Source organism: Natrix helvetica (assembly GCF_964273705.1).
Source record: "Natrix helvetica genome assembly, chromosome: 16".
In the NCBI taxonomy this organism is placed as follows: Eukaryota; Metazoa; Chordata; class Lepidosauria; order Squamata; family Natricidae; genus Natrix; species Natrix helvetica.
Genome location: NC_138563.1, coordinates 2025430 through 2053409, shown reverse-complemented (window position 1 = coordinate 2053409; position 27980 = coordinate 2025430). Strand labels below are relative to the sequence as shown.

The 27980-nt window shown below is 46.2% G+C and overlaps 1 protein-coding gene across 1 annotated transcript; it reads left to right on the top strand.

Moving 5' to 3' along the window:
• On the top strand, window positions 1–27957 carry ATP8B2 (ATPase phospholipid transporting 8B2). Its single transcript, XM_081968125.1, has 27 exons — window positions 1–181; window positions 1370–1428; window positions 2922–3035; window positions 4173–4271; window positions 5417–5478; window positions 6022–6094; window positions 7045–7115; window positions 7500–7579; window positions 8062–8220; window positions 8496–8584; window positions 9007–9203; window positions 10929–11137; window positions 11242–11285; window positions 12731–12896; window positions 13683–13874; window positions 14647–14762; window positions 14894–15058; window positions 15299–15410; window positions 17492–17597; window positions 18734–18878; window positions 19825–20008; window positions 22248–22471; window positions 22588–22671; window positions 23568–23798; window positions 24038–24176; window positions 25451–25581; window positions 25828–27957. The coding sequence occupies exons 1-27, from the start codon at window positions 94–96 to the stop codon at window positions 26191–26193; spliced, it is 3705 nt and encodes a 1234-aa protein (XP_081824251.1). The 5' UTR covers window positions 1–93; the 3' UTR covers window positions 26194–27957.
• Window positions 27958–27980: the final 23 nt, after the last annotated feature.

Here is a 27980-nt window from a genome sequence, read left to right as displayed (position 1 = left end):
AGGAGGGGGGGAAGAGAAAAGGGGCTCCCTGAGACCATCTATCCATCTGGGTGGGGGGGAAGAGAGAGAGAGACCCCCACTTCGGCCGTAACCATGACGATTCCCAAAGAGATGCCGGAGAAATGGCCGTGGGTAGCCGTGGCGACCACAAATGCCCGCAGCCAGCAGCTTTGGGGGACAGGTAGGGGGGGGGTCTGCTTGCCCTGGAAAGGGAGGGGGGGTCTGCTTGGAAAAACGGGGTGGGGGGATCTGGGGTCAAGGCAGTTGTCCTAGCTTTTGTCCTGCGAGGGTCTCTCAGGGAGGCTGCGGCACTCTTCACACATTACCTCATCTTCCCCCCGCTTCCCCCCCTCCCCACAGTTCCCATGCATGATGGAGTGGTGGGGGATGAGCCTGGTTTTTCCTGGGCCCCCCACCCCAAAAAAAGCAAATTCTTTCCACCTTTCTTAAAAGTGACCTTGTGTCCCGCTGCCGGAGAGGCATCGTCTCTGTTATAGAATTCGGAATTGGTTTCTTTCTTTCTTTCTTTCTTTCTTTCTTTCTTTCTTTCTTTCTTTCTTTCTTTCTTTCTTTCTTTCTTTCTTTCTTTCTTTCTTCCTTCCTTCCTTCCTTCCTTCCTTCCTTCCTTCTTTTCTCCTGCTTCTCCTTTTTTCTTCTTCTGTTCTTTTTCTCCTTCCTTCTTCTTACCTTCCTCCTCCAGTTTCTTCTTTTTTTCTTTTTCTTCTCCTCTTCTTCTCCACCTCTCCAACTCCTCCTCTGCCTTTCCTTCTTCTCATTCCCTTCTTTCTTTCCTTCCCTTTCTATCCCTCCTTCCTTGTCGTCTTCTTCTTCTTCTTCTTCTTCTTCTTCTTCCTCCTCCTCCTCCTCCTCCTCCTCCTCCATTTCCTCCTGTCCTCCCCCTCCCCCTCCTCTCTTCTTCTTTTTCTTCTTTTTCTTCTTTTCTTCACCTTCCTCTGCTCCTTCTCTGCCTTTCCTTCTTCCCCTTTCCTTCTTTCTTTCCTTCCCCTTCTTCTATCTCTTCTTCTTCCTTTTCTACTTATTCCTCCTCCTTCTCCTCTTCTTCTTCTTCCTCCTCCTCTTCCTCATTCATTCATTCATTCTTTGGGGCGTATGGAGTAGGAGGCTTTCCAAAGCCAGGGACCCCCCAGCAAACCTGCAGCCAAGCATGGAGCACGGCTGCCCACCTCCTCACCCAGCCTGGCTTCACCGGGAACTCTCGAATCCGCTCCCAGCGTCTCCGACTCAAACTCGCACCGATTTAAGTTCCATATTTTTTTTTAAAAAAAAGGGGGGGGGGAGAAAGCAACCCTGTTTTTTGTGTCAATTGTCGGGGTTCACCTCAGCTAACCTGGATCCATTTCCCTTCCAGAGGAGGAACGGCGAGTGAAGGCCGACTCCCGAGAATACAACGAAAAATTTCAATATGCGGTAAGTGCCGGCCAAAAACCCCTCTATTTATATTTTTATCTCTATATCTTTATTTATCTCTATATCTTTCTATTTCTATATCTCTATTTCTATATCTTTATATTTATATCTCTTTATCGATATCTATATATCTATATTTATATTTTTATCTCTATCTCTATATTTATATCTCTTTATCTATATATATTTATATTTATATTTATATTTTTATCTCTATCTCTATATTTATATCTCTTTATCTATATCTATATATTTATATTTATATTTTTATCTCTATCTCTATATTTATATCTCTTTATCTATATCTATTTATATTTATATTTATATTTTTATCTCTATCTCTATATTTATATCTCTTTATCTATATCTATATATTTATATTTATATTTTTATCTCTATCTCTATATTTATATCTCTTTATCTATATCTATATATTTATATTTATATTTTTATCTCTATCTCTATATTTATATCTCTTTATCTATATCTATATATTTATATTTATATTTTTATCTCTATCTCTATATTTATATCTCTTTATCTATATCTATATATTTATATTTATATTTTTATCTCTATCTCTATATTTATATCTCTTTATCTATATCTATATATTTATATTTATATTTTTATCTCTATCTCTATATTTATATCTCTTTATCTATATCTATATATTTATTTTTATCTGTATATCTTTATCTATATATTTTTATCTATCTATCTATCTTTATATTTATATCTTTATATCTCTATTTTTATCTCTTTATATTTTTATATCTATATGTCTATATCTTTATCTATATTTATATCACTTTATCTATATCTATATATCTATATATCTATATATTTATCTCTATCTCTATATTTATATCTCTTTATCTATATCTATATATTTATTTTTATCTGTATATCTTTACCTATATATTTTTATCTATCTATCTATCTTTATATTTATACCTTTATATCTCTATTTTTATCTCTTTATCTTTATATTTTTATTATATCTATATCTTTATCTATCTTTATCTCTTTATCTATATCTATATATTTATTTTTATCTGTATATCTTTATCTTTATATATTTTTATCCATCTATATATCTTTATCTATATTTATATCTTTATATCTCTATTTTTATCTCTTTATCTTTATATCTTTATATCTGCATATTTCCATCTCTTTATCTTTAAATTTTTATATCTATATCTATATTTCTATCTCTTTATCTTTATCTCTTTATCTTTATATTTTTATATCTATATTTCTATATATCTATATCTTTATCGTTATCTATATTTATATTTATATAAATAACCACATGAGCACGGAGACGTCTTCGGACAGCGCTGGCTCTTTGGCTTTGAAACGGAGATGAGCAGCGCCCCCTAGAGTCGGGAACGGCTAGCACAGGACCTTTACCTTCAGTCATCATAAAAATACATTCTTTTCCCTTTTTAGATGGTTTATTTTTTAATTCTCCCGCTTCTCCCCAGAGTAACTGCATCAAGACGTCGAAATACAACGTGCTCACTTTCCTACCCATTAATCTGTTTGAACAGTTCCAGGAAGTCGCAAATACTTATTTCCTCTTCCTCCTCATCCTTCAGGTGAGATATTTTTTTCCTGGGGGGGGGGAATCTGGGGGTTCGCCCTCTTTTTTCCCATGGGGTGCCAACCTCAACACTTCCCGCTTTGGCACAAGGGGAAACCACCGTTCGCTCCGCCAGTAGCACCCCCAAAAATGAAAATTTGAAAAAGTTTTCGTTTACGGATAATTCTTTTCTTCCTTTCTCGTTTTTCGTTTTCCCTTCTGTTTTTCGCTGTGGTGATTTTCTCTCTCTCTCTGTCTCCGAAGATTTTTGCTCTGTCCTTCATTTTTCTTCTACTATCCTTCCTGCCTTCTTTCCTTCCTTCTCTTTCTCTTTCCTTCTTTCTCTTTCTAGCGTCTCTCTTTCCTTTGCCTTTCTTTTCCTCTTTCCCTTTTTCCTTCCTTCTTCCCCCCCCTCTCCCTCCTTTTTCTTTCTTTCCTCCTCCCCTTCCTCCTTTGCCTCCTTCCTTCCTTCTTTTCTTCCTCCCTCCCTCCCCTCTCCTTCCTGCCTTCCTCCTGTCCTCCTCCTTTTTTTCTTTCCTCCCCCTTACTTTTTTCCTTCTTCCCTCCCTACTTCCCTCCCTTCTTTCCTTCCTCCCTCCTCTCTCCTTCTTGCCGTCCTCCAGTCCACCCTTTCTTCTTTCTTTCCTCCCCCTTCCTTCTTTCCTTCTTCCTTCCCTACATCCCTCCCTTCTTTCCTTCCTCCCTCCTCTCTCCTTCTTGCCGTCCTCCAGTCCACCCTTTCTTCTTTCTTTCCTCCCCCTTCCTTCTTTCCTTCTTCCTTCCCTACATCCCGCCTTCCCTTCTTTTCCCCTTCCTTGCTCCCTTCCTTCCTTCTTTCCTCCCTCCCTCCTCTCCTTCTTGCCTTCCTCCAGCCCTCCCTTTCTTCTTTCTTTCCTCCCCTTTTCTTCTTTCCATCTTCCCTCCCTACATCCCTCCCTTTTTTCTTTTCTCCCTCCTCCACTTTCTTTTTTCCTTCCTTCTTTCCTTCATTGGCTCCTTCCTTCTTTCCTTCCTCCCTCCCTCTGTGGCTTCTCTAATCTCATCCTTGCCCGGACCTTACCCCCCGCCCTGGTCCTTGGGCCCTGCCCTCAAGGCGACCCCTGTCCAGGGTCCAAATCAATAAACTGACCCCTCTCGGCTTTCCCTCCCCCAGCTGATCCCCCAGATCTCCTCACTCTCTTGGTTCACCACCATCGTGCCTTTAGTCCTCGTGCTGACCATCACAGCGGTCAAGGACGCCACCGACGACTACGTGAGTATCCGGCAGAGGAAAAGATTGAGAGGGTGTGTGTGTGATTTTGAGCTGAAGGAAGAATTCATAGAATAACGGAGTTGGAAGGGGAGCTTGGAGGTCATCTAGTCCAGCCCCCTGCTCACGCAGGAGACCCTAGACCATTCGGGACAAAGGGCTGCCCAGTGTCTTCTTTAAAAACCCCAGTGATGGAGAAGGAAGGAAGGAAAGAAAGAAAGAAGGAAGGAAGGAAAGAAGAGGAAGGGAAAGGAAGAAAGGGGTAGGAAGGGAGGAAAGAAAGAAGGAAGGAAAGAAGAGGAAGGAAAAGGAAGGAAGGAAGAAGGAAAGAAAAAAAGGAAGGAAGAGGAAGGAAGGAAGGAAGGAAGGAAGAAAAAGGAAGAAAGGAAAAGGAAGGAAGGAAGAAAGGAAGGATAGTAAAATAACAGAATAAAAGTGTTGAAAGGGACCTTGGAGATCTTCTAGTCCAACCCCGTCTTCAGGCAGGAGAACCATTTCAGACAAATGGATGCCCAGTCTCTTCTTAAAAGCCTCCAGTGATGGAGAAGGAAGGAAGGAAGGAAGGAAGGAAGGAAGGAAGGAAGGAAAAAGAATAGCAGAATAACAGCGGCAGGAAAAACCAGTTGCAGCCTTGTCAATTGCACAATTTGTGACGGGGTTTTTGGGGGGCCGATTTACGGCAAATCCCGCCCCTTCGGAAGAGCGGATTCGGAGAACGGCCCCAGGACTCCCTTCATGACGATGGGACTTGTTTTACGACCGGGGGGAATTGGCTTCAAAACATTCACCCAAAAATGTTTGCAACCTGGAGGCTGGCCCCGTGATGTCTCGACCTACGACCGCCGTGACTTAACAACCGAGATTCCATTGCGGTCGTAAGTCAAGGACCAGCTAGAAATGACCTCAAAGCCCCCTTCGATTTGGGGAGGGGGCCCGTGTGTCACCTGAGCCCTAGAAACGAGCCAAATCCCCTTCTTCTATTTGAACAGATTAGGAAACCTTTGCCAAGCACCAAAGTTTCTTCGGTTTTTAACCTCCAGGGGGTGCACTTTTGGGTCTGTGAACGGAGGCCGAAATCTCGGGCGAGGAGGGGGGGGATGTCTCGGGTTCAAATCCTGACTTTGACAGGGGATTTTTTCTGCCCGCAGTTTCGTCACAAGAGTGATAAGCAGGTGAATAGCCGACATTCCCAACTGCTCGTCAACGGGATGTGAGTACGGTCGGTTTGTGTGCGTGTGTTATTGTAAGGGGAGGGGGGGATGCAGGAAGTCCTCGACTTCCGACCGTTCATTTAGTGCCCGTTTCAAGTCTCAACAGCAGCGGGAAAATCTTAGGGGCCGTTTTTCACTCTTAGATTAACCGGGGCCAGAAAGATTCGTAAAACGAGCCAAAACTCACTTCGCGCCTGTCTCGCTTAGCGACAGAAATTATTTGGGGGTCGATGGGGGTCATAAGTCGAGGACTACCTCTTTTTGATAAACCATTGGTGGGGGTGAAATTTCCCCCCCAAATTCTCCACCAAAGGCCCAAACTCCTGCCTTATCTATAAAGCCCTTCCCCGTGGCTCCTCGGCATTCGAAGGTAGACTGCGCTGAAGCATGGAGGCTCTTCAAGCTCACGCGGAGGAGAGTCGAAACCCCGAAGCGAAAATCTGGCTGATTTTTTTTGTCTTCCTAAATGTTTTATTCCTTTAAAAAAAATAAATTCCTCGCTGTCTTTTCTTCTCCTTTCGGTCTCCCGGTCTCGTCCCCAGCCTCGAGAAAGAGCAATGGATGAATGTCCGCGTTGGTGATATCATAAAATTAGAAAATAACCAATTTGTTGCGGTAAGTCCCGGTATTGTGGACGGTGGACGAAAGCACAGAAGCTTCCAGAAGGGAGGAAGAATATGGGGAGAGAAGCTATCATTTAAATTTCATTTCAATTCAATTGCATTTCATTTAAATTTCATTTAAATTCAATTGCATTTCAATTCAATTGCATTTCATTTAAATTTCATTTAAATTCAATTGCATTTCAGTTAAATTTCATTTAAATTCAATTGCATTTCAGTTAAATTTCATTTAAATTCAATTGCATATCATTTAAATGTCGCTTAAATTTCATTCAAAATCAATTGCATTTCAGTTAAATGTCACTTACATTTCATTTAAATTCAATTGCAATTCATTTAAATTTCACTTAAATTTTATTTGGATTGAGTTGCATTTCAGTTAAATATCCCTTAAATGTCATTTGATTTCAGTTGCATTTCATTCAAATCACTTAAATATCATTTAAATTCAGTTGCGATTCATTTAAGTTCACTTGAATTCAATTGCAATTCATTTCCATGTCACTTAAATTTCATTTCAGTTAAACGTCACTTAAATTTTGTTTCAATCCAATTGCATTTCATTTAAATCCCTTAAATTTCATTTAAGTTTCAATTGCAATTCATTTAGGTTTAGTTAAATTCAGTTGCAATTCACATAAATGTCACTGAAATTTCATTTAAATTCAGTCTACATTTCATTTGACTCGAAGTTTCATTTAGACGTCATTCAAATTTGGACTGACCGCAATTTAAAATATTTCCCCCTCCCGCTCAAAACTGGTATTTACTTCCAATTTCTAGCCCACTGCGAACACTGGATTTGCTTAAAGACTTCCTTGTTTGCTTGATGACTGTGGTTTTTGATCTAAGATTGGGTTGCGAGTTTATCGTTCTGCTGGTCAATGACCAAAATCAATATTTTTTAATATATATTGATCTCTTCTCCCTGCCCAAATTCAGGCTGACCTGCTTCTCTTATCCAGTAGTGAACCTCACGGACTTTGCTATATCGAGACGGCCGAACTGGACGGGTGAGTTATATGCAAGCCTGTCTTTTAAAGCAACGTCTCTGAAACTTGGTGACTTTCATATATGTGGACTTCAACTCCCAGAATCCCCCAGTTTCTAAAAATTGGCAGCTTTAAGGCCTGTGAACTAGAACTCCCAGGATTCCCCAGTTTATAAAAATTGGCAGCTTTTAAGTCCTGTGAACTAGAACTCCCAGAATCCCTCAGTTTCTGAAACACATGTGGGCTTCAATTCCCAGAATCCCCCTCTTGCTGAATTCCCAACCCCTGGGGAATTATGGGAGTTGAAGTCCACAGTCCTTAAAGTTTCCAAGTTAAGAGAAATAGTACTTTAAAGAAATCCCTCTTCTCTGTTCCTGGCCATGATTAAACTACGTTTCTTCTCAGGGAGACCAATATGAAAGTCCGACAGTCTATCCCGGTAACGTCTGAACTGATGGACACCAACAATCTTGCACACTTTGATGGTAAAATTTATTATTATTATTATTATATTTAATGGCCCTCCCAATCCAATCCCTAGCAGCTTCCTAAGATTGCATGTTATCTTGATTTATATCTCCGACAAGAGCTCAGCACTGAGGCAGTCCTCACTTAACGTCCGCTCCTTCAGAGGCTGTTCAAACTTGGGACTCAGGCAAAGGGCCACTTAATGACTAGTCCTCAAAGTTCTGTCTGTCCCACTGCTGTGATTGTGATTTGTGACTTTCTTTGCCAAGTCAAATTCAATGGGGAAGCCTGCGGGAAGTCGAAAGTCATGGCCACACAACGAGATCCTCGTTTCATGACCTGTGCAGTCCTCGCTGAACGATGCCACAACTGCCATCACTAAAGGGTGCAGCCACGCAACGTCATATTTCGCAACCACACCCCCTTAGCGATGGAAATTCCCGGCCCAACGACCCTCGTTAAACGAGGACTATCAGTAACCGATTTCCTTAAATTTCAGGAGAGGTGATTTGTGAGCCCCCTAACAATAAACTCGACAAATTCGGTGGGACGCTGTATTGGAAAGACAACAAATATCCCCTCAGCAATCAAAACATGTTGCTGCGAGGTTGCGTCCTTCGTAATACCGAGTGGTGCTTCGGCCTGGTCATCTTCGCAGGTAGGCAGAATCGTCTTTACCAAATCCAAGTATTGTTAGTTCTCGTTTGACGACCATTCGTTCGAAATGACAACGAAAAAGGCGACTTTCAAGCAGACTTATTCACAGTGCTGGGTTTCTTTAAAAAAAAAAAACACCAAAAATTAATTTGAGCCTCCGCGCAGATTCATTTCATAACCGGAGAGGCGTCCGATAAATTCAAGAAACAACGCAATAAAAATAAATTCAGAATTGGGAGAGGCAAAAATTACTTCTTCGGTTCTCTCCTTCGGCAGGGCCGGACACCAAATTAATGCAAAACAGCGGGCGCACGAAATTCAAGAGGACTAGTATTGACCGTCTGATGAACACTTTGGTACTTTGGGTAGGTGTTCCCCTCCCACTCCGTGCCCGTGTTTTGAACCCAAAAGGGCCAGGAGATAGAGAGGATCGTATGTGGTTGGGGACAAAGAGGGACGCCATCCCGCTTCTCCTTTTCTGGAGCTTTGATCCAAACGGGGCTGTTGAAATTGACATCCTGAAATGTGGAATTGACCACACGCGGATGAAAACGGCTAGAAAAACAGAGGGGAGTTCACGTAATAAGGGGACAAAGCCATCTTGCGGCTCCTTCCATTCTGCTCTTTTGCCCAAACTCAGCTGTCGAAATTGACATCCTCAAATGTGGAATTGACCACAGCTCGATAAAAAGGGACAGGAGATAGAGGGGGCAAAGCTGGATACCCGTCCTGCTTCTCCCCTTCTCCTCCCTTTGTCCGAACCGAACTATGGTCTTCCCTCCGGCAGATTTTCGGGTTCCTAGTCTGCATGGGGGTGATCCTGGCCATCGGCAACTCCATTTGGGAATACGAAGTGGGAGTCTGCTTCCAGATTTATTTGCCGTGGGACAAAGTGGTGGACAACGCCTTTTTGTCGGGGTTCCTGGCCTTCTGGTCTTACATCATCATCCTCAACACCGTCGTTCCCATCTCTCTCTACGTCAGGTGAGTCTCTTTTCTTTCCTTTCCTTTCTCTTTCCTTTCTTTTCCTTTTCCATTCTTTCCTTTCCTTCTCTTTTCCTTTTCCATTCTGTCCCTTCTTTCCCTCCCCTCTTTTTTCCCTCCTCGTCTCTTCTTCTCTCCTCATTTCTCTCCTCTCCTCTTCCCCCCCCCCGTCCATTTATTTTTTTTCAAGCAGACCCTCCCCCTGTCAGAAGAACTAAGGATGCCCCTGGGCCAGGTGGAATATAGGAGCAGTCCTTCTTAGGGGACTGAGGCTGAGGGACAATCGGCTCTTGTCATCCGACCCTCCCAGAAAACAAATCTGATCAGCATCTCTTTCTCTCTCTCTTATCTATTTGTCTATCTCTCATCCATCATTTTGCTCTGTTCCTCTATCATCTGTCTGTCTCTCTCTATCTCGTGTGTCTGTCTATATCTATCTATCCATCCATCCACCTATCTCTCTATCATCTGTATAGATAATCCATCCATTTGTCATTTATCTATTTATCTATCTTATCTATCTATCCATCCATCTATCTCTCTGTCATCTGTATATCTGTCCATCCATCCATCTATATTTCTATCTATCTACCCATCCATCTATCTATCGTCTGTCCATCCATCCAAACATCCATCCATCCTTCTGTCCATCCATCTGTCATCCATTCATCCATCCATCCATCCATCCATGCACCCATCTCTTTATCATCTGTATATCCATCCATCCATCCATCCATTTATCTATTTATCTATCCATTTATCTATTTATCTATCTACCCATCCATCTATCTATCTTCTGTATATCTTTCCATCCATCCAACCAACCATCCATCCATCTGTCATCCATCCATCCATCCATCCATCCATCCACCATCTATTTATCTTATGTATATCCATCCATCCATCCATCCATCCATTTATCTATCTATCTATCTATCTATCTATCTATCTATCTATCTATCTATCCATCCATCCATCCGTCTATCTATTTATCTATCTATCTACCCATCCATCTATCTATCTTCTGTATATCTTTCCATCCATCCAACCAACCATCCATCCATCTGTCATCCATTCATCCATTCATCCATCCATCCATCCACCATCTATTTATCTTATGTATATCCATCCATCCATTTATCTATTTATCTATTTATCTATCTATCTGTCTGTCTGTCTGTCTGTCTGTCTATCTATCCATCTATCTATTTATCTATCTACCTACCTATCCATCTATCTATCTTCTGTATATCTGTCCATCCATCCAACCAACCATCCATCCATTCATACTTCTGTCCATCCGTCATCCATCCATCAACCCATCTCTTTATCATCTGTCCATCCATCCATCTGTCCATCCATCCATCCATCCATCCATCCATCCATCCATCCATTTATCTATCTATCTATCCATCTATCTATCTCATATTTCAACTCCTGTGAGGCTTGGCCAGCAAGGGCTTATGGGAGATGTAGTCCAGAAGCATAAAGTTTTTAAATCTGAATTTTAAATGTGTGGGTCTTTAATGTATCGTTTTAATTTTGGATAGGGTGTATTTTTTTATCCACTTATTGTGAGCGGCGAGGGAGAGGCAGAGAAAGTCAGCAAAGAAACAAACGGAATTAAATAAAGAGGAAAAAGCGAGAAATCGGAGGGCTTCCTTTCGGTGGGTGAAGGCACATGGGCTTTGGGGTTCCCAACTGTCCCTGCTCTCTCTCCTTCAGCGTGGAGGTGATCCGTCTGGGCCACAGCTACTTCATCAACTGGGACAAGAAAATGTATTGTGCGAAACGGTGCACACCAGCCGAGGCCAGGACCACGACGCTAAACGAGGAACTGGGCCAGGTGGAATATATCTTTTCGGACAAAACGGGGACCCTCACTCAGAATATCATGGTCTTCAGCAAGTGCTCCATCAACGGGCGAAGCTACGGTGAGCCTTCCGTCCCTCCGTCGTCTCCGTTCCGTAACTCTGGGCAAATGAGGGTCATAAGTTGAGGACTGCCTCAATTCTGAGTCTTGGGTTTATTTTCGTAGGAGACGCTCTGGATGATCTTGGATACAAGGCTGAACTGGGAAAGGTAAGAGGCCGGCAGTTTGGCCCAGTGGTTAAGGCACCTGGCTAGAAAACTGGAGACTGGGAGTTCTAGTGCCGCCTTGGGCACCAAAGCTGGCTGGGTGACTTTGGCCCAATGACTAGGAGGCTGGGAGTTCTAGTCCTGCCTTAGGCATGATAGTCGGCTGGATGACTTTGGCTAAATCACCAAGAGACTGGGAGTTCTAGTCTTACCTTAGGCAGAAATGCCGACTGGGTGACTGTAAGCCAATCACCAAGAGATGGGAGTTCTAGTCTTACCTTAGGCAGAAATGCCGACTGGGTGACTGTAAGCCAATCACCAAGAGATGGGAGTTCTAGTCTTACCTTAGGCCGAAATGCCGACTGGGTGACTGTAAGCCAATCACCAAGAGACTGGGAGTTCTAGTCTTACCTTAGGCAGAAATGCCGACTGGGTGACTGTAAGCCAATCACCAAGAGACTGGGAGTTCTAGTCTTACCTTAGGCAGAAATGCCGACTGGGTGACTGTAAGCCAATCACCAAGAGATGGGAGTTCTAGTCTTACCTTAGGCCGAAATGCTAACTGGGTGACTGTAGGCCAATCACCAAGAGATAGGAGTTCTAGTCTTACCTTAGGCAGAAATACCGACTGGGTGACTGTAAGCCAATCACCAGGAGATGGGAGTTCTAGTCTTACCTTAGGTCGAAATGCCGACTGGGTGACTTTAGGCCAATCACCAGGAGATGGGAGTTCTAGTCTTACCTTAGGCCGAAATGCCGATTGGGTGATTTTAGGCCAGTCACCAGGAGACTGGGAGTTCTAGTCTTACCTTAGGCCGAAATGCTAACTGGGTGACTAAGCCAATCACCAAGAGATGGGAGTTCTAGTCTTACCTTAGGTAGAAAAGCCGATTGGATGATTTTGGGCCAGTCACCAGGAGACTGGGAGTTCTAGTCTTACCTTAGGCAGAAATGCTGACTGGGTGACTTTTTTAGGCCAATCACCAAGAGATGGGAGTTCTAGTCTTACCTTAAGCCGAAATGCCGACTGGGTGACTTTAGGCCAATCACCAGGAGGCTGGGAGTTCTAGTTCTGCTCTAGGGACCAAAGCCGGCTTCGTGATTTTGGACCAATGACTAGGAGACAGTGAGTTCTAGCCCCCCACCCACCCTTAGGCATGAAAACCAGCTGGGTGACTTTGGGCCAGTCCCTCTCTCGCAATCTAGCCTACCTCACAGGGTTGTTGGTTCTCATCGTCTTCAACAGAATTGCTTTATTCCTGTTTGTTACATGGCTGAATCGAAATTTTTTTGGGGGGGGTCCCCTCATCCCAACCCCTTCCCCAGTTTATAGATGGGGTTCATTTTTGGCTGTTTATCATTATTATTATTTTTGCACATTCTGAGCTGGTTCTAACCATCAATTCCTCTACTCCCCCCCCCCTCTTTCCCTCCTCCTCCCCCCCAAGAAAACGGATCCAGTGGATTTTTCCTTCAACCCGCTGGCCGATCCCACCTTTACCTTCTGGGACAGCGGACTTTTGGAAGCGGTCAAGCTGGGTGACCTTCACGTCCACGAGTTTTTCCGGCTCCTCTCCCTGTGTCACACCGTCATGTCTGAAGAGAAGTGCCCAGGTTGGGAAGGGAAACTGAAACTGAACTTTTGAAATGCTGAGAAACTGAAAGGAGATTGGGAAATGAGGGATTGTGGGAGGAATCCGTCTGGAAGCACTCATATATTTATTTTCTCTTCCTTCCTTCCTTCCTTCCTTCCTTCCTTCCTTCCTTCCTTCCTTCCTTCCTTCTTTCTTTCTTTCTTTCTTTCTTTCTTTCTTCCTTCCTTCCTTTTCTTTATCACTTTTTCTTTCCTCCCTCCCTTCCCTCTATCTCTTCTCCACTCCTTTTTTCCTCCTTCCTTCCCAATATCGTCCCTCCTTCCTTCCTTCCCGCTATCTCTTTTCCACTTCTTCTTTCCTCCCTCCCTCCCAATATTCTCCCTCCCTCTTTCTCTTCTTCTTTCCCTCCCTCATTCCTTCCTTCCCTCTTCCCTCTCCTTTCTTCCCTCCTCCTTCCTTCGCTCTGTCCTGCCCTCTCTCCCCCCTCCCTCCCTCTCCTTCCTTCCTTCTTTCCTCCCTCCCTCCCTTCCCTCTATCTCTTCTCCACTCCTTTTTTCCTCCTTCCCTCCCAATATCCCTCCTTCCCTCCTTCCCTCTATCTCTTCTCCACTTCTTCTTTCCTCCCTCCCTCCCAATATTCTCCTTCCCTCTTTCTCTTCTTCTTTCCCTCCCTCATTCCTTCCTTCCCTCTTCCCTCTCCTTTCTTCCTTCCCTCCTTCCTTCGCTCTGTCCTTCCCTCCCTCCCTCCCTCTCCTTCCTTCCTTCCTTTCCTTCCTTCCTCCCTTCCTCCCTCTCTTCCCTAAAGCCGGAGAATTGTACTACAAAGCCCAGTCTCCGGATGAGGGAGCCTTGGTGACTGCCGCCCGCAATTTTGGCTTTGTGTTCCGTGGACGCAGCCCGAAAACCATCACCGTGCAGGAACTGGGACGGCCGGTCACTTACCAACTTCTGGCCATTTTGGACTTCAATAACGTGCGCAAACGAATGTCGGTCATTGGTGAGGACGGGGTGGCGACGGTCAGGGAGGTCCCCGGGCTCTGGGAAGCTTGACTACCTTGCAGGGGGGGGAGAAGAGGTGAGGGAGAACCTGATTAGGAGTAAATCAATTTTATATCTCTCCTTGTAAACCCTTTTCTTTCCTTCCTTCCTCTTTCCTTTTCTCCTTTCCTTCCTTCTTTCTTTCCTCTTTCCTTTTCCTTCTTTCCTTTCCTTAACTTCTTTCCTTTTCTCCTTTCCTTTCCTTCTTTCCTTTCCTCCTTTCCTCTTTCCTTTTTTCTTTCCCTCTTTCCTTTTCTACCTTCCTTCTTTCCTCTTTCTTTCCTTTCCTTCCTCTTTCTTTTTCTTCTTTCCTTTCCTCTTTCCTTTCCCTCTTTCCTTCCTCCCTTCTTTCATCTTTCCTTTCCTTCTTTCCTTTCCTTCCTTCTTTCTTTCCTTCATTCCTCTCCTTTCTTTTCCTTCCTTCCTTACTCCTTCCTTTCCTCTTTCCTTTCCACTCCTTGCCTTCTTTCCTCTTTTCTTTCCTTCCTTCTTTCCCCCTTTCTTCTTTCCTTTCCTTCTTCCCTCTTTTCTTTCCTCCTTCCCTCTTTTCTTTCCTTCCTCTTTCCTTCCCTCCCTCTCCCTCTCCCTCCCTTTCTCCCTCTCCTCCACCCCCTCTCCTCTCCTTCCCTCCTTTCTTCTATCCTTCTTCCCCTCCCTCCCTCCTTCTTATTGCCCTTTCTTTCTTTCCTCCCTCCCTCCCTCTCTTCTCCTTCCCTCTCCCCCCCCCCCAGTGAGGAATCCCGAGGGGCAAATACGCCTTTACACCAAGGGGGCCGACATTATCCTGTTGGAGAGGCTTTTCCCCGGCAACCAGGAACTCTACAACGTCACTACCGACCATCTCAACGTAGGTGACCCACAATCCCCCAGCAGGGGGGGGAGTCTCTTTATTTGTGTGTGGGGGGGGCAATAATGCTAAAAACCAGCCCAGGGTGGGGGGCTTCTCTTTTCCCATCCTCCATGTCTTCCTGATCCTAGGAATATGCGGGTGAGGGTCTCCGGACTTTGGTGCTGGCCTATCGGGACCTGGAGGAGAAATATTTCGCCGGCTGGGCTGAGCGGCTGGAGGAAGCCTCGCTTAACGGCGAGGGTCGCGAGGAGCGGATCGCTCGGCTTTACGAGGAGGTGGAGAACGACCTGGTGGTGAGTGCCGAGACCCTTCCTCTTTTTATTTCAGGCGTCCCCTTCCCCCCACTTTCCCCCCCCCCATCTCGCCCTGTTGCTGTTCTCGATTTCTTTTCATTTAATTCCTTTAAACAAAGAGATCCCTCCCCAGATCTGGTCCTCGCCTTACGACCACGAGCGAGCCCCAGATTTCCTAAACGAAGCGTCGTAAGTCGAGGACTAATCAGGATATTTTTCTCTCTCTCTCCCGCTCTGCAGCTGCTGGGAGCCACGGCCATCGAGGATAAACTGCAGCAGGGAGTTCCAGAGACTTTGGCTCTTCTCAGCTTGGCCAACATTAAGATTTGGGTCTTGACGGGGGACAAACAAGGTGAGCGGCTGAATTGTGTGTTTCCATTCTGGGTGGTTTGATTTGTGGGTTTATTTTCTGTTTTTCTGTTCATTGTTTTCCTGGTTCTGTTTCTCTTCTTCGTGTCTTCGTGTTTCCTTCTGTGTTTTCTTTTCGTTTTATTGTTTTCCTCAAATATTTTTTTGGGGGTATGTTTCCGTTCACTCTTTGTGTTTTTCTTCTGTTCTTTTTTTCTTTCTTTCCTTCATTTCTTCCTTCCCTCCCTCCCTCCCTATTTTCTTTCCCCCTTCCTCTTTCTTTCTTCCCCTTCCCCCTTCTCTCTTTCTTTCTCTCTCTCTTTCTCATCTCTCTCTTTCCTTCCTTCCTTCCTTCCCGCTAACTCCCCCTAACTCTTTCCTCCCCCTCCCTTTCTTTCGTTCTTCCACCACTCTCTCTCTTTTTTAATTTAATTTTTAATTTAATTTAATGCTTCTAGACCGCCCCCTCTCCCGAAAGGGACTCGGGGCGGTGTACAGTTCATACAAAATATATCAGATACAATAAAATTAAGTATGTACAGTTGACAGTTGACATGGAGGAGGTAAGAATGACATTAAAAGAACTGTACAAAGCAGATTAAAATAAGTTCAAACCCCTAAAAACAAATACAGTGAATTAAAAAACCCCTAAAATAACCAGATATAGTGCGTTTGCCAGGAGGGACAGTTGAATTATGCCAGGCCTGCTAATCGGAACAGGTGGGTCTTCAGTTTTTGCCGGAAGGAGCGGAGGTCAGAAGTGGTTCTAATGTCGGGGGGGAGGTCATTCCAGAGGGTTGGGCCCATCACAGAGAAGGCCCTACTCCTCGGTGTCGCCCGCCGGCATTGCCTAGTGGACGGCACCAGGAGAAGTCCCTCCCTGTGTGAGCGAATTGGCCGCAGGGATGTATGTGGGAGGATGCGATCCCGCAAGTAACTAGGTCCCGTGCCATGGAGCGCTTTAAAGATGGTAATCAGCACCTTGAAACGCACCCGGAAAACCACAGGTAGCCAATGCAGCTCGCGCAGGAGAGGTGTTACGTGGGAGTACCTCGTACTCCCCATCACAGCCCGCGCGGCTGCATTCTGAACTAACTGCAGTCTCCGGGCGCGTCCCAAGGGCAGCCCCATGTAGAGAGCGTTGCAGTAATCCAGGCGGGACGTCACCAGCGCATGAGTGACCGTGCGTAGGGCATCCCGGTCCAGTAGGGGGCGCAATTGGCGCACCAGGCGAACCTGGTGGAACGCCCCCCTTGCCACGGCCGCCACATGGTCATCCATTGACAGCCGGGCATCAAGGAGGACGCCCAAATTGCGCGCCCGTTCCACAGGGGGCAACTGCTCGCCCCCTATGGCCAGCGATGGAATCAGCTGGCTGAATCGAGGTGCCGGTAGCCACAGCCACTCAGTCTTGGAGGGGTTGAGTTTAAGTCTGTTGTCCTCCATCCAGACCCCGACGGCCTCCAAACACCGGGACATTACTTCGACTTTCTTTCTTTCCCTTTCTTTCTTTCCCTTTCCTTCCTTCCCCCTCTCAATTTTCTTTCCCCCTCTTTTCCTCTTTCTTTCTCTCCCCCCTCTCTTTCTTTCCTTCCCTCCCTCCCAATTTCCTTCCTTCCTTCCTTCCTTCCTTCCTTCCTTCCTTCCTTCCTTCCTTCCTTCCTTCCTTCCTCTGTTGATTCTTTTAATGCATATTTTTAAACGTGGTTTCTTTCTTCTCTTCATGTTTTCCTTTGTATATGTGTGTGCGTGTATTTTCTTTAATTTTTCTTTGTGTAGTTTCCTTTCTCTTTTTTGTCCTTTGTGTTTCCTTTTTTTATTCTACTTTTTGTGTCTTCTTTCTTCAAATCTTTGTTTTGCAATTCCACTTTTTGTGAGCTTGTGTGGGTTTTTTGGGTGGGTGGGAGGAAAATGTAGTTTATTCCCCCCCCCTACCTCCGAACCCCGGGTGTCCCCAAAATGCTGATGCCCATCTAAAGAAGGGAAGGGGGGGGTAAATATGGGACTTGTAGTCCACCAGAGCCAAAGGAGAGTTTGGCTTGATGGCCCCTCACCCGGGACTCTCCGCTGCCTCCCCTTCCCCAGAGACGGCGGTCAACATCGGCTACTCCTGCAAGATGCTGACGGACGAAATGACGGAGGTCTTTGTCATCGCTGGACACACCGTCTTCGAGGTTCGGCAAGAGCTGCGGTGAGTGGGATTTTCCCAAAGGCCCCCCCCCCTCTATCACACACATCTATAAACACACATACATGTATAGAAGTGTGTATGTTTCTGTGTGTGTGTGCATGAATATGATTGTAAGCTGCCCCGTTATTCTGTGAAATGAAATGATAGATAGATAGATAGATAGATAGATGAGAGAGAGAAAAGAGAGAGACACAGAATGAGAATTAGAAAGATGAGAGAGGATAGATAGATAGATAGATAGATAGATAGATAGATAGATAGATAGATGAGCGAGAGAGAAAATAGACAGACACAGATAGATGAGAGAGAGAAGATATAGATAGATAAATAGATAGATAGATAGATAGATAGATACAGATAGATGAGAGAGAATGAGAATTAGATAGATGAGAAGATAGATAGCTAGATAGAAGATAAATAGATAGTTATTATATATATATATATATATATATATATATATATATATATATATACATACATACATACATACATACATACACAGAGAGAGAGAGAGAGAGAGAAGTTAGATAGATAGATATGAGAGAGAGAGAGAGAGAGAGAGAGAAGACAGATGGATAGATAGAGATAGATAAATAGATGAGCGAGAGAGAAAATAGATAGATAGAAGATAGATAGATAGATAGATAGATAGATAGATACAGATAGATGAGAGAGAGAGAATGAGAATTAGATAGATGAGAGAGTAGATAGATAGATAGATAGATAGATAGATAGATAGATAGATAGATAGATAAGAGAATGTATAGATGGATGGATAGATAGATAGATAGGCAGACATAGAGAGAGATTTTATATATATATATACAGTGTATATATACATACACACACACATATACAGTACATACATACATACATACATACATACATTAATACATACAGTATATATAATGAGTAAATAAATATAAACAGACAGACAGACAGACAGACAGATGAACATATATGTCAAAAGGTGTATTTTTAAATGTTAAAAGTTGTGAAGGGTTTTATTTTTGTGCTGGGGGTGGGGGGGAATCCCTCCCTTCTGAGCCCCCTGTGTTTTTTTTCAACGCCTGATCCTTAATAATAATGGTGGTCTCCCTCCCTCCCCTCCTCTGGGCCTCCCCCTCCTCTGGCAGGAAGGCTCGGGAGAAGCTGGTGGAGGCCTCGCAGTCGATGGGCAACGGGTTTGCCTTCCAGGAGAAGCTCTCCGCCTCCAAGCTCACCTCCGTCCTGGAGGCCGTGGCCGGAGAATACGCCTTGGTCATCAACGGACACAGCCTGGTACGGAGGGAGGGAGGGACACGGCTGCTTTCAGGGCACAGGGACTCCCCTTGTAGAATTTCCAAATGGGGGCTTTAGAGATCATCAAGGGGCTCCTCCCACTCCTCCTCCCCTCCCTCCCTTTTCTCCATCTTCTCCTTCCTTCCTTCCTTTTCTTCTCTTCTTCCTTCCTTCCTTCTTCCTCCTCCTCACTTCCCTCCCTCCCTTTTCTCCATCTTCTCTTCCCTCCTTCCTTCCTTTTTTCTTTCCTTCCTTCCTTCCTCCTCCTCAACTCCCTCCCTTCCTTTTCTCCGTCTTCTCCTCTCCCTTCCTTCCTTTTCTTCTCTCCTTCCTTCCTTCCTCCTCCTCACCTCCTTCCCTTCCTTTTCTCCATCTTCTCCTCTCTCCTTCCTTCTTTTTCTTCTCTCCTTCCTTCCTCCCTCGTCCTCACCTCCCTCCATTTTCTGCATCTTCTCTCTCCTCCCTCCCTTCCCTTCCTCCTCCTCCTCACCTCCCTCCCTTCCTTGTCTCCATCTTCTCCTCTCTCCTTCCTTCAAGATCCTTCCTTCCTCTCATTCTGATCTCCTTCCATCTACCCATCTTCCTTCCTTCCTCCTTGCCTCCCTCCCTCCCTCCCTTTTCTCCCTCCCCTCCCTCCCTCCTCCATTCCTTTTTTCCTTCCTCTCATTCTGATCTCCTTCCTTCCTTCCTTCCTTCCTTCCTTCCTTCCTTCCTTCCTTCCTTCCTTCCTTCCTTCCTTCCTTCCTTCCTTCCTTCCAGAATGAGAGTAGCCAGTCCTGGCAGCAACAGGGAGAGAAGCTTATTCAAAGGTAGACTGCTGCCAGCCATGGAGGAACCATTAAAAAATAAATAACAATCCTCCCAGGCCGGAATCAAAAACACCCGTCTGCTTCCCCACCCTCCACGCTCAGAGTTTGCCCCTGGTTTCCCCCCCACCCCACCCCAGGCCCACGCGCTGGAGGCCGACATGGAGCTGGAGTTCCTGGAGACCGCCTGCGCTTGTAAGGCCGTTATCTGTTGCCGAGTCACCCCCCTACAGAAGGCCCAAGTGGTGGAGCTGGTCAAGAAGTACAAGAAGGCCGTGACTTTGGCCATCGGGGACGGGGCGAACGACGTCAGCATGATCAAGAGTGAGTCTTCAGGGCATTGTGGGAAATCCGGAAACACGCGACGCCTCGGGAAAACTGTCTCTCGGAACCGGGGGATTCTGGGAAATGAAGTCCTTGCGTGGCGAGGGGTTTTTTTCCCCTCCGAATTCTCAGCCTTCTGGGGAATTCTGGGAATCGGAGTCCTCCGTCCAGAAGAGGCCGTTCCCAGAATTCTTATATTCTTGCAGTGACGTGCGGTCAGTAGAGGCAAGGGAGGCAGGGCCTCACCTCTCTTCATGGAATAATAGTATATAATATTATATACTATATATAATATTATATATATACGTCCGGCCGCGCCCGGGAGACGCGGAGGGAGAAATGTTGTCGGCGCCTCCGGATGACGAACCAGTCGCTTGCTTTCATCATTGGGAGGCCGACAACATTTCTGCCTCTGCGTCTCCCGGGCGCAGATGGACGAAGGTAGCCAGAATGGCGCCGAAGCAGTCCGGCGAGCGAGCGAGGCAGCGAGATCTTCGGTCACTCGTCCACCGGACTGCTTCCGCATCTCCCGGGTGCGGATGGACGAAGGTAGCCAGAATGGCGCCAAAGCAGTCCGGCGAGCGAGCGAGCGAGGCAGCGAGCGAGGCAGCGAGCGAGGCAGCGAGCGAGGCAGCGAGCGAGGCAGCGAGCGAGGCAGCGAGATCTTCGGTCACTCGTCCACCGGACTGCCTTGGCGCCATTCTGGCTACCTTCGTCCATCCGCACCCGGGAGATGCGGAAGCAGTCCGGTGGACGAGTGACCGAAGATCTCGCTGCCTCGCTCGCTCGCTCGCCGGACTGCTTCGGCGCCATTCTGGCTACCTTCGTCCATCCGCACCCGGGAGATGCGGAAGCAGTCCGGTGGACGAGTGACCGAAGATCTCGCTGCCTCGCTCGCCGGACTGCTTCGGCGCCATTCTGGCTACCTTCGTCCATCCGCGCCCGGGAGATGCGGAAGCAGTCCGGTGGACGAGTGACCGAAGATCTCGCTGCCTCGCTCGCTCGCTCGCCGGACTGCTTCGGCGCCATTCTGGCTACCTTCGTCCATCCGCGCCCGGGAGACGTGGAGGCAGAAATGTTATCGGCCTCCCGATGACGAAAGCAAGTGACTGGTTCGTCATCTGGAGGCGCCGACAACATTTCTCCCTCCGCGTCTCCCGGGCGCGGATGGACGAAGGTAGCCAGAATGGCGCCGAAGCAGTCCGGCAAGCGAGCGAGCGAGGCAGTGAGATCTTCGGTCACTCGTCCACCGGACTGCTTCCGCATCTCCCGGGCGCGGATGGACGAAGGTAGCCAGAATGGCGCCGAAGCAGTCCGGCGAGCGAGCGAGCGACGCAGCGAGATCTTCGGTGGCTTCCAGAGCCGGAGCGGGATGAAGCAGCCATCGCCTTGGAAGTGAGTCGCGCGGACGGAGCTTTGGGGCTGAGGAGAGAGGCAGGGACGGAGGGAGTGGGGGGAGAGGAGCCGCCCCCCTCACCCCCCAGGCAATGGGGAAAGCTTTCCCGAAATGGGGGGGGGGGTGTCGCGGGAAATAAAATGGGCGCGCGCTGGGGGGGGACGAAGGAGGCTTTGGCGTGCCTTAGAGGCGGGTGGGCAAGCAACGAAAGGAGCAGCGAGGGCGGGCGGTGGCTGCAGGCGGCAAGGCTTGAGCGGGGTGAAAGGGACTGGTGCCGGTGGAGGAAGTAATGCTACGCCGCAGTCCCCTTAATGTTCACTCAGGAAGGCGGAGAACGAGACCACGTGGTCTGCACACGTGGTCTGCACACGTGGTCCCATTCCCCGCCTTCCTGATGACGTCACCAGCCTCCCCAGCCATAACCCTCACCGCACGTCACTGTATTCTTGTATTCACATTCTGGGGAATTCTGGGAATCGGAGTCCCCGGGTCGGAAGGAGACGTCCCAGAATCCTCAGCCTTGCCTACAAGGACTGGGGAATTCTGGGAATCAAAGTTCTCCATCCAGAAGAGGCCGTTCCCAGAATTCTTATATTCTTGTATTCACATTCTGGGGAATTCTGGGAATCGGAGTCCCCGGGTCAGAAGGAGACGTCCCAGAATCCTCAGCCTTGCCTACAAGGACTGGGGAATTCTGGGAATCGGAGTCCTCAAGTAGGGAGGGGACTTCCCAGAATCCTCAGCCACTCCCACCAGGACGGTGGAACGCTGGGAAGTGTAGTTTCCTGTGTTGACGGCGACGGTCTTGACCTCTGCCTGCTTTTCCTCCCGGATTCGTGGCAGCTGCCCACATCGGCGTGGGCATCAGTGGCCAGGAAGGCATCCAAGCCGTGCTGGCGTCCGACTACTCCTTCTCCCAGTTCAAGTTCCTCCAGCGCCTGCTCTTCGTTCACGGCCGCTGGTCGTATCTCCGAATGTGTAAATTCCTCTGCTACTTCTTCTACAAGAATTTTGCCTTCACCATGGTGCACTTCTGGTTTGGCTTTTTCTGTGGCTTCTCTGCCCAGGTACAGAACCGGGAAACGGCTTCGGTGGCTGGCGGGGGGCGGGGGGTCCGGTGAATGCGGGTAGTTCCAACGACCCCGTACTAATTCATCCTTTCTTTCTCCCCCCCTCCCCAAAGACTGTGTACGATCAATACTTCATCACGCTCTACAACATCGTTTACACCTCGCTGCCCGTCCTCGCCATGGGGGTCTTCGATCAGGTCAGTCTGTGTCCTTCCACGGTGGGCTTCACGTCAGCGGGCAGGGGTGGGTGGTGAGAGAGAGAGAGAGAGAGGAGGAATGGTGCCCCCGGGTCTCTCCAGGAGCCCCTGTACAGAACAGGCCTCCAGATCAGGGACTCAAGCGGAGAGACACTTTGGAGGGAGAACTGGTTTAGGTTACGAGAAAGGAAGGAAGGAAGGGAGAGAGAGATAGAGAAAGAAAGAAAGGGAGGGAGGGAGGAAAAGAAAGAAGAAAGGAGGGACAAGAGAGAAAGGAGAAGATGGGTGATAGATACATAGGAAGGAAAGAAGGAAGGAAGGATAAGAGAGAAAGGAGAAGGAAGGGAGAGAGAGAGAAAGAAAGGGAGGGAGGAAAAGAAAGAAAAGAAATAAGGGAGAAGAGCGAAAAGAGAAGGAAGGTGGGTTGATAGATACATAGGAAGGAAGGAAAGAAAGAAGGAAGGAAGGATAAGAGAAAGAAATGGAGGGAAGAAAGAAAAGAAAGACATAAGAGAAAGGAGAAGGAATGAGGGAAGGAAGGATAAGAGAAAAAGGGAGGGAGGGAGGAAAGAAAAGAAGAAAGGGATAAGAGGGAAGGAAAGATAAGAGAAAGGAGAAGGAAGGTGGGTTGGTAGATAGATACATAGGAAGGAAGGAAGGAAGGAAGGAAGGTTAAGAGACAAAGAAAAGGAGGGAGGAAAGAAAGGAAAGATGGAAGGAAGGAAGGATAAGTGAAAGAAAAGAAAGGAAGAGAGGGGAATGGAGGTAAGGGAGGGATACAGGAAGGGAGGAAAGAAGGGGAGGGAGGGAGAACAGAAAGGAAGGAAGGAATCAATCTGCCCAACCAAACAGCCGCTGACCCTCCCTCCCTCTCTCCTCCCCCCTCTCTCTCCCAGGATGTGCCCGAACACCGCAGCCTGGAGTACCCCAAACTATACGAACCGGGCCAGCTGAACCTCCTTTTCAATAAGCGGGAGTTCTTCATTTGCATCGCTCAGGGCATCTACGCCTCCATCTTCATGTTCTTCATCCCGTACGGGGTCTTTAGCGACAACGCCCACCTGGCCGACTACCAGTCCTTTGCCGTCACCGTGGCCACCTCCCTCGTCATCGTGGTCAGCGTCCAGGTACGTGGCGGCTCTCCCCTTTCTCCGATCTCCCCCTCCCCAAAATAAGCATGCCTGAAACCTCGTTGATGCCTTCTCCTCGCCCGTCGGCGGTGGGGACAAATGCTCCACTCAATTTAGATCAAGGCACACTAAAGGATTGGCAGGGGTGTGGCATTTTGCCAAGGCTCCTGAGAATCGAGCTCTAAGGGCGACGCCGGAGATCTCCTGGTGGTCACTTTTCTTCTCCCTTTCCACAGATTGGCCTGGATACCGGATTCTGGACAGCCATCAACCACTTTTTCATCTGGGGCAGCCTGGCTGTTTATTTTGCCATCCTCTTCGTCATGCATAGCAACGGCCTCTTCCAACTCTTTCCCAACCAATTCCGTTTTGTCGGTGAGTCCGGATAAAAATCGATGGTGGTTGTTTTTGTTTTGTTTTAAAAAAAATACATTTTTAAAATTTAAATCAGATTTTTAAAAATTTAAATCACATTTTTAAAAATTTAAATCAGATTTTTAAAAATTTAAATCAGGATTTCCCCCCCCCCCCAATGTTTATCAAATTTATTTTAATCAAATGCTCTTGGAGTAAAAAAGAAAAATCTATCCAAAGTTAGATTTTTCTATTTTTAAGGTACATCCATAATTTAGTTTATTCAGCATGAAATGGAGCTTGGTTAGGTAACCTGAGGCTGTATATTCTGCAATGTTTACATTTTTGGGGTCAACTCTTTCCAGGAACTCAACTCTGCAAACGGAGATAACATGCCTGCATTCACGGTGCATTCACACAATGTCACAGCAGACATGATAGTTGCTCTTTAAAAATGATGATTTAAATCAAGTTGGTTTAAATCAAACCTTTTTACTCGCGGTTTCAATCCAGTTGGTTTAAATCAAGCCTTTTTACTAGTAATTTAAATCCAGTTGGTTTAAATCAAGCCTTTTTACCAGTGATTTCAACTGTGATTTAAATCAACTCGATGTAAATCAAACCTTTTTACTAGTGATTTCAATCCAGTTGATTCAAATCAAAACTTTTTACTCGTGGTTTCAATCGTGCTTTCAATCCAGTTGATTTAAATCAAGGGATGTTAGGGGTGTCTTACCCCCACAGTATTTCTCTCTCTCTCTCTCTCTCCCTCTCTCTCTCTCTCTTTCCCTCTCTCCCTCCCTCCCTCCCTCCCTCTCTCTCTCTCTCTCTCTCCCCGTCTCTCTCACACACAGCCTTATGTATGTATGTATGTATGTATGTATGTATGTATGTATGTATAGATAGATAGATAGATAGATAGATAGATAGATAGATAGATGATAGATAGATAGGAGAGAATAATAGATGATAGATAGATAGATAGATAGATAGATGATAGATAGATAGATAGATAGATAGATAGATAGATAGATAGATGATATAGATATAGATATAGATTCACTGTTTTGAAATCGTGTGGAAAATGGTGCTGTCACTTTTTTCAGTGCTGATGTAACCAGTCATTAAACAGAACCGTTGTAAGTCGAGGACTCTATGTACCTGGCCTGGAGCAATGCATCCTGGGAGAATCCCAGTCGCTGGACAAGGGGCAATAATGCATTCTGAGATACCTCTCTGGGTGTTTTCTGAATAAGGAGTCTTCATTCCCATCTTATTTTTCTCCTTCGTGCCAGGCAATGCCCAAAACACGCTGGCCCAGCCCGCAGTGTGGCTCACCATCACCCTGACCACTGTGGTCTGCATCATGCCAGTTCTGGCCTTCCGGTTCCTCAAGCTGGACCTCCGGCCAGAACTCTCGGACACGGTGAGTGAAGGGTGGCACGCGGGCCCTCTCTACTTCCTGGCAAGAAAATTTCCCCTGTGTGGACGGGTGGGGCTGACCAGATAGTCTCTTTTTTTCATTGTAACCCTCCAACGGTCGCTAAATATGTCGTTGTGAATGGATGGGGTTAGGATTACGGATAGTTAGGGATGCTGAGGTGGGAGGATTCTCGCGAGGAGCTGATTAGCCACTCGCTTTGACCTCCATTCGCTCTGCTTTCTTCCCCAGGTGCGTTACACCCAATTGGTTCGCAAGAAGCAAAAAACCCAGCACCGTTGCATGGGCCGTGTGGGGCGCACGGGTTCCCGACGCTCAGGCTACGCCTTCTCCCACCAAGAAGGTTTCGGGGAGCTCATCACTTCTGGCAAGAACATGCGGCTCAGCTCACTGGCCCTTTCCAGTTTCAGCGGCCGCCCCAGCACCAGTTGGATCGAGACGCTGCGGAAGAAGAAAAACAGTGGCGGTGGCGGCTTCCGGTTTGTTCCCGGTGCCGATGGCAGGCTTTTTTTTAGCCTGTCAGATCAAGAGACAGTTAGAGGTGTTTTTTTACGATCTTTAACACCTCGGACACTCGTAAATTCTTGGAATTTATGAGGGAGAGATTCAGCTGCTGGGTTGAGCCCTTGTGTACCCTCCGGAGTCCGGAGTCTGACGAGGTTTGCCCCCCTTCGCAGTTGTTGTATTCTCCTGCCTTTTTGATAACCTCTGCTAAAAAAGCAGAACCAGTCGCCGGGAACAGCCTTAACATCTTAACATCTTAACATCCCAAGAAGGAAGCAAGACTTTTGCAAGTATTCTAAGTTTTAATTGGGGGAGGAAAAAAAAAAAAAAAAGAAATCTCTTTAAAAAGAACACTACTGCTGAGTTCGAGAGGCGTGGGCTTAGAACAAAGGATTCAAAATGGCGTTGATTTATAGCTGAAAACCTACAGAAAACGAAAGCTAATTACCTGCTGATAGCCGGGGCAATAAAGGCGGAACGGCTGAAACAACCCTAACTATTAACAATCTTTAAGCCAGTTTACATAACCTGAACTACTTAAATGTCAAAGTTTTAATTTTGAGCAACTTAGAAAGAAACATTTGCAAGTATTAATTTACAGCTGAATACCTAAGGAAAACGAAAGTTAATTGAATGGTGACAGCTAGAGGCGGCTGTAAGAATTATTAATTATGGCAACGGAAAAAAAAGCTTCACCAGGTGCCACAATAAATTATCAGGATTTCAAGGACTTTATAAGGGAAGAAAATGCTTTTTTACGCAAAGAAATTAAGGAGGTTAAAGAAATGGTTCAGGATACCATTAAAAAACATGATCAACTTGATAAAAAATTACACACTTTAGCTACAGGTCTGTCAGAAGTTGTTCTTAAGGTGGACAGCAAAGTTAATCATCTGGCTTTGGATTTGGAAACTAAAACGAAGGAAACAGATTTGAAATTTGTTGAAATGGAGGGGAATATGCAGAGGATGGATAAGGAGATTATCATGATGCAATTCAGATCTATGGAGTACGCTGTTAGACTGAGGGGTATCAGAGAAAACCCTAGAGAGGACTTAAGAAAAGTTTGTGCTGATGCTCTGGCCACGTTATTGAAGATCCAGAATTCTTCTGAGATTTTTGCAAGGATTGACAAAATTTACAGAGTTAACTCACGTATTGCATCACAAAGGCAACTACCAAGGGATGTTGTGATATACTTTACTGAGAGAAATCTTAGAAATGATATTCTGCAAAATTCTTATTATTCATCTTTACAATTAGATGGGAAAACGATCGGAGTCTTTAAAGAATTACCCCCAGCGATGCTAAAGCTTAGAAGGGATTTTGGATTTTTGGTAGTGGAATTGAAGAAGAGGGAGATACAGTATAGATGGGATGTTCCAATTGGTGTTATATTTAGTTACGAAGGGGTGAGGTACCGTCTGAATACAATAGATAAAGCCAGAGACTTTTATCATGGAATACTCAAGAAAAATGCAACCCCCCCACGTACATCTACACCAACACCAGTAGATTTGGATGTCTTAGAGCAGAGGATGTTTGAGAAAGAGACAGAAGAGCAAAGAATGCAGACACAAAAAGAGGAGGAGGGGCAGGGTGCTGTAGGTGGAGTCGACCCCTCTGGATCTCTGTTGTGCTCCTTCTTGGAAGAAGGACCTTCTAAGTCTCTCACTGAAATGCCGATATTTAAACCTGTCGAACAACGTATTACCAGATCCACGACTAGACAAATGTTAGAATCTCATAAGCGCGTCGACCCTCAAATACAATGTGCTAAGAAAGAAGCTAAGAAGCAAACCGGAGCCATGGGAGGAGCAGGGCTGGAGATTGGTTTTGTGGAGAGAGATCTTCAGCAAATGCTTTTAGCGCTTCAGACC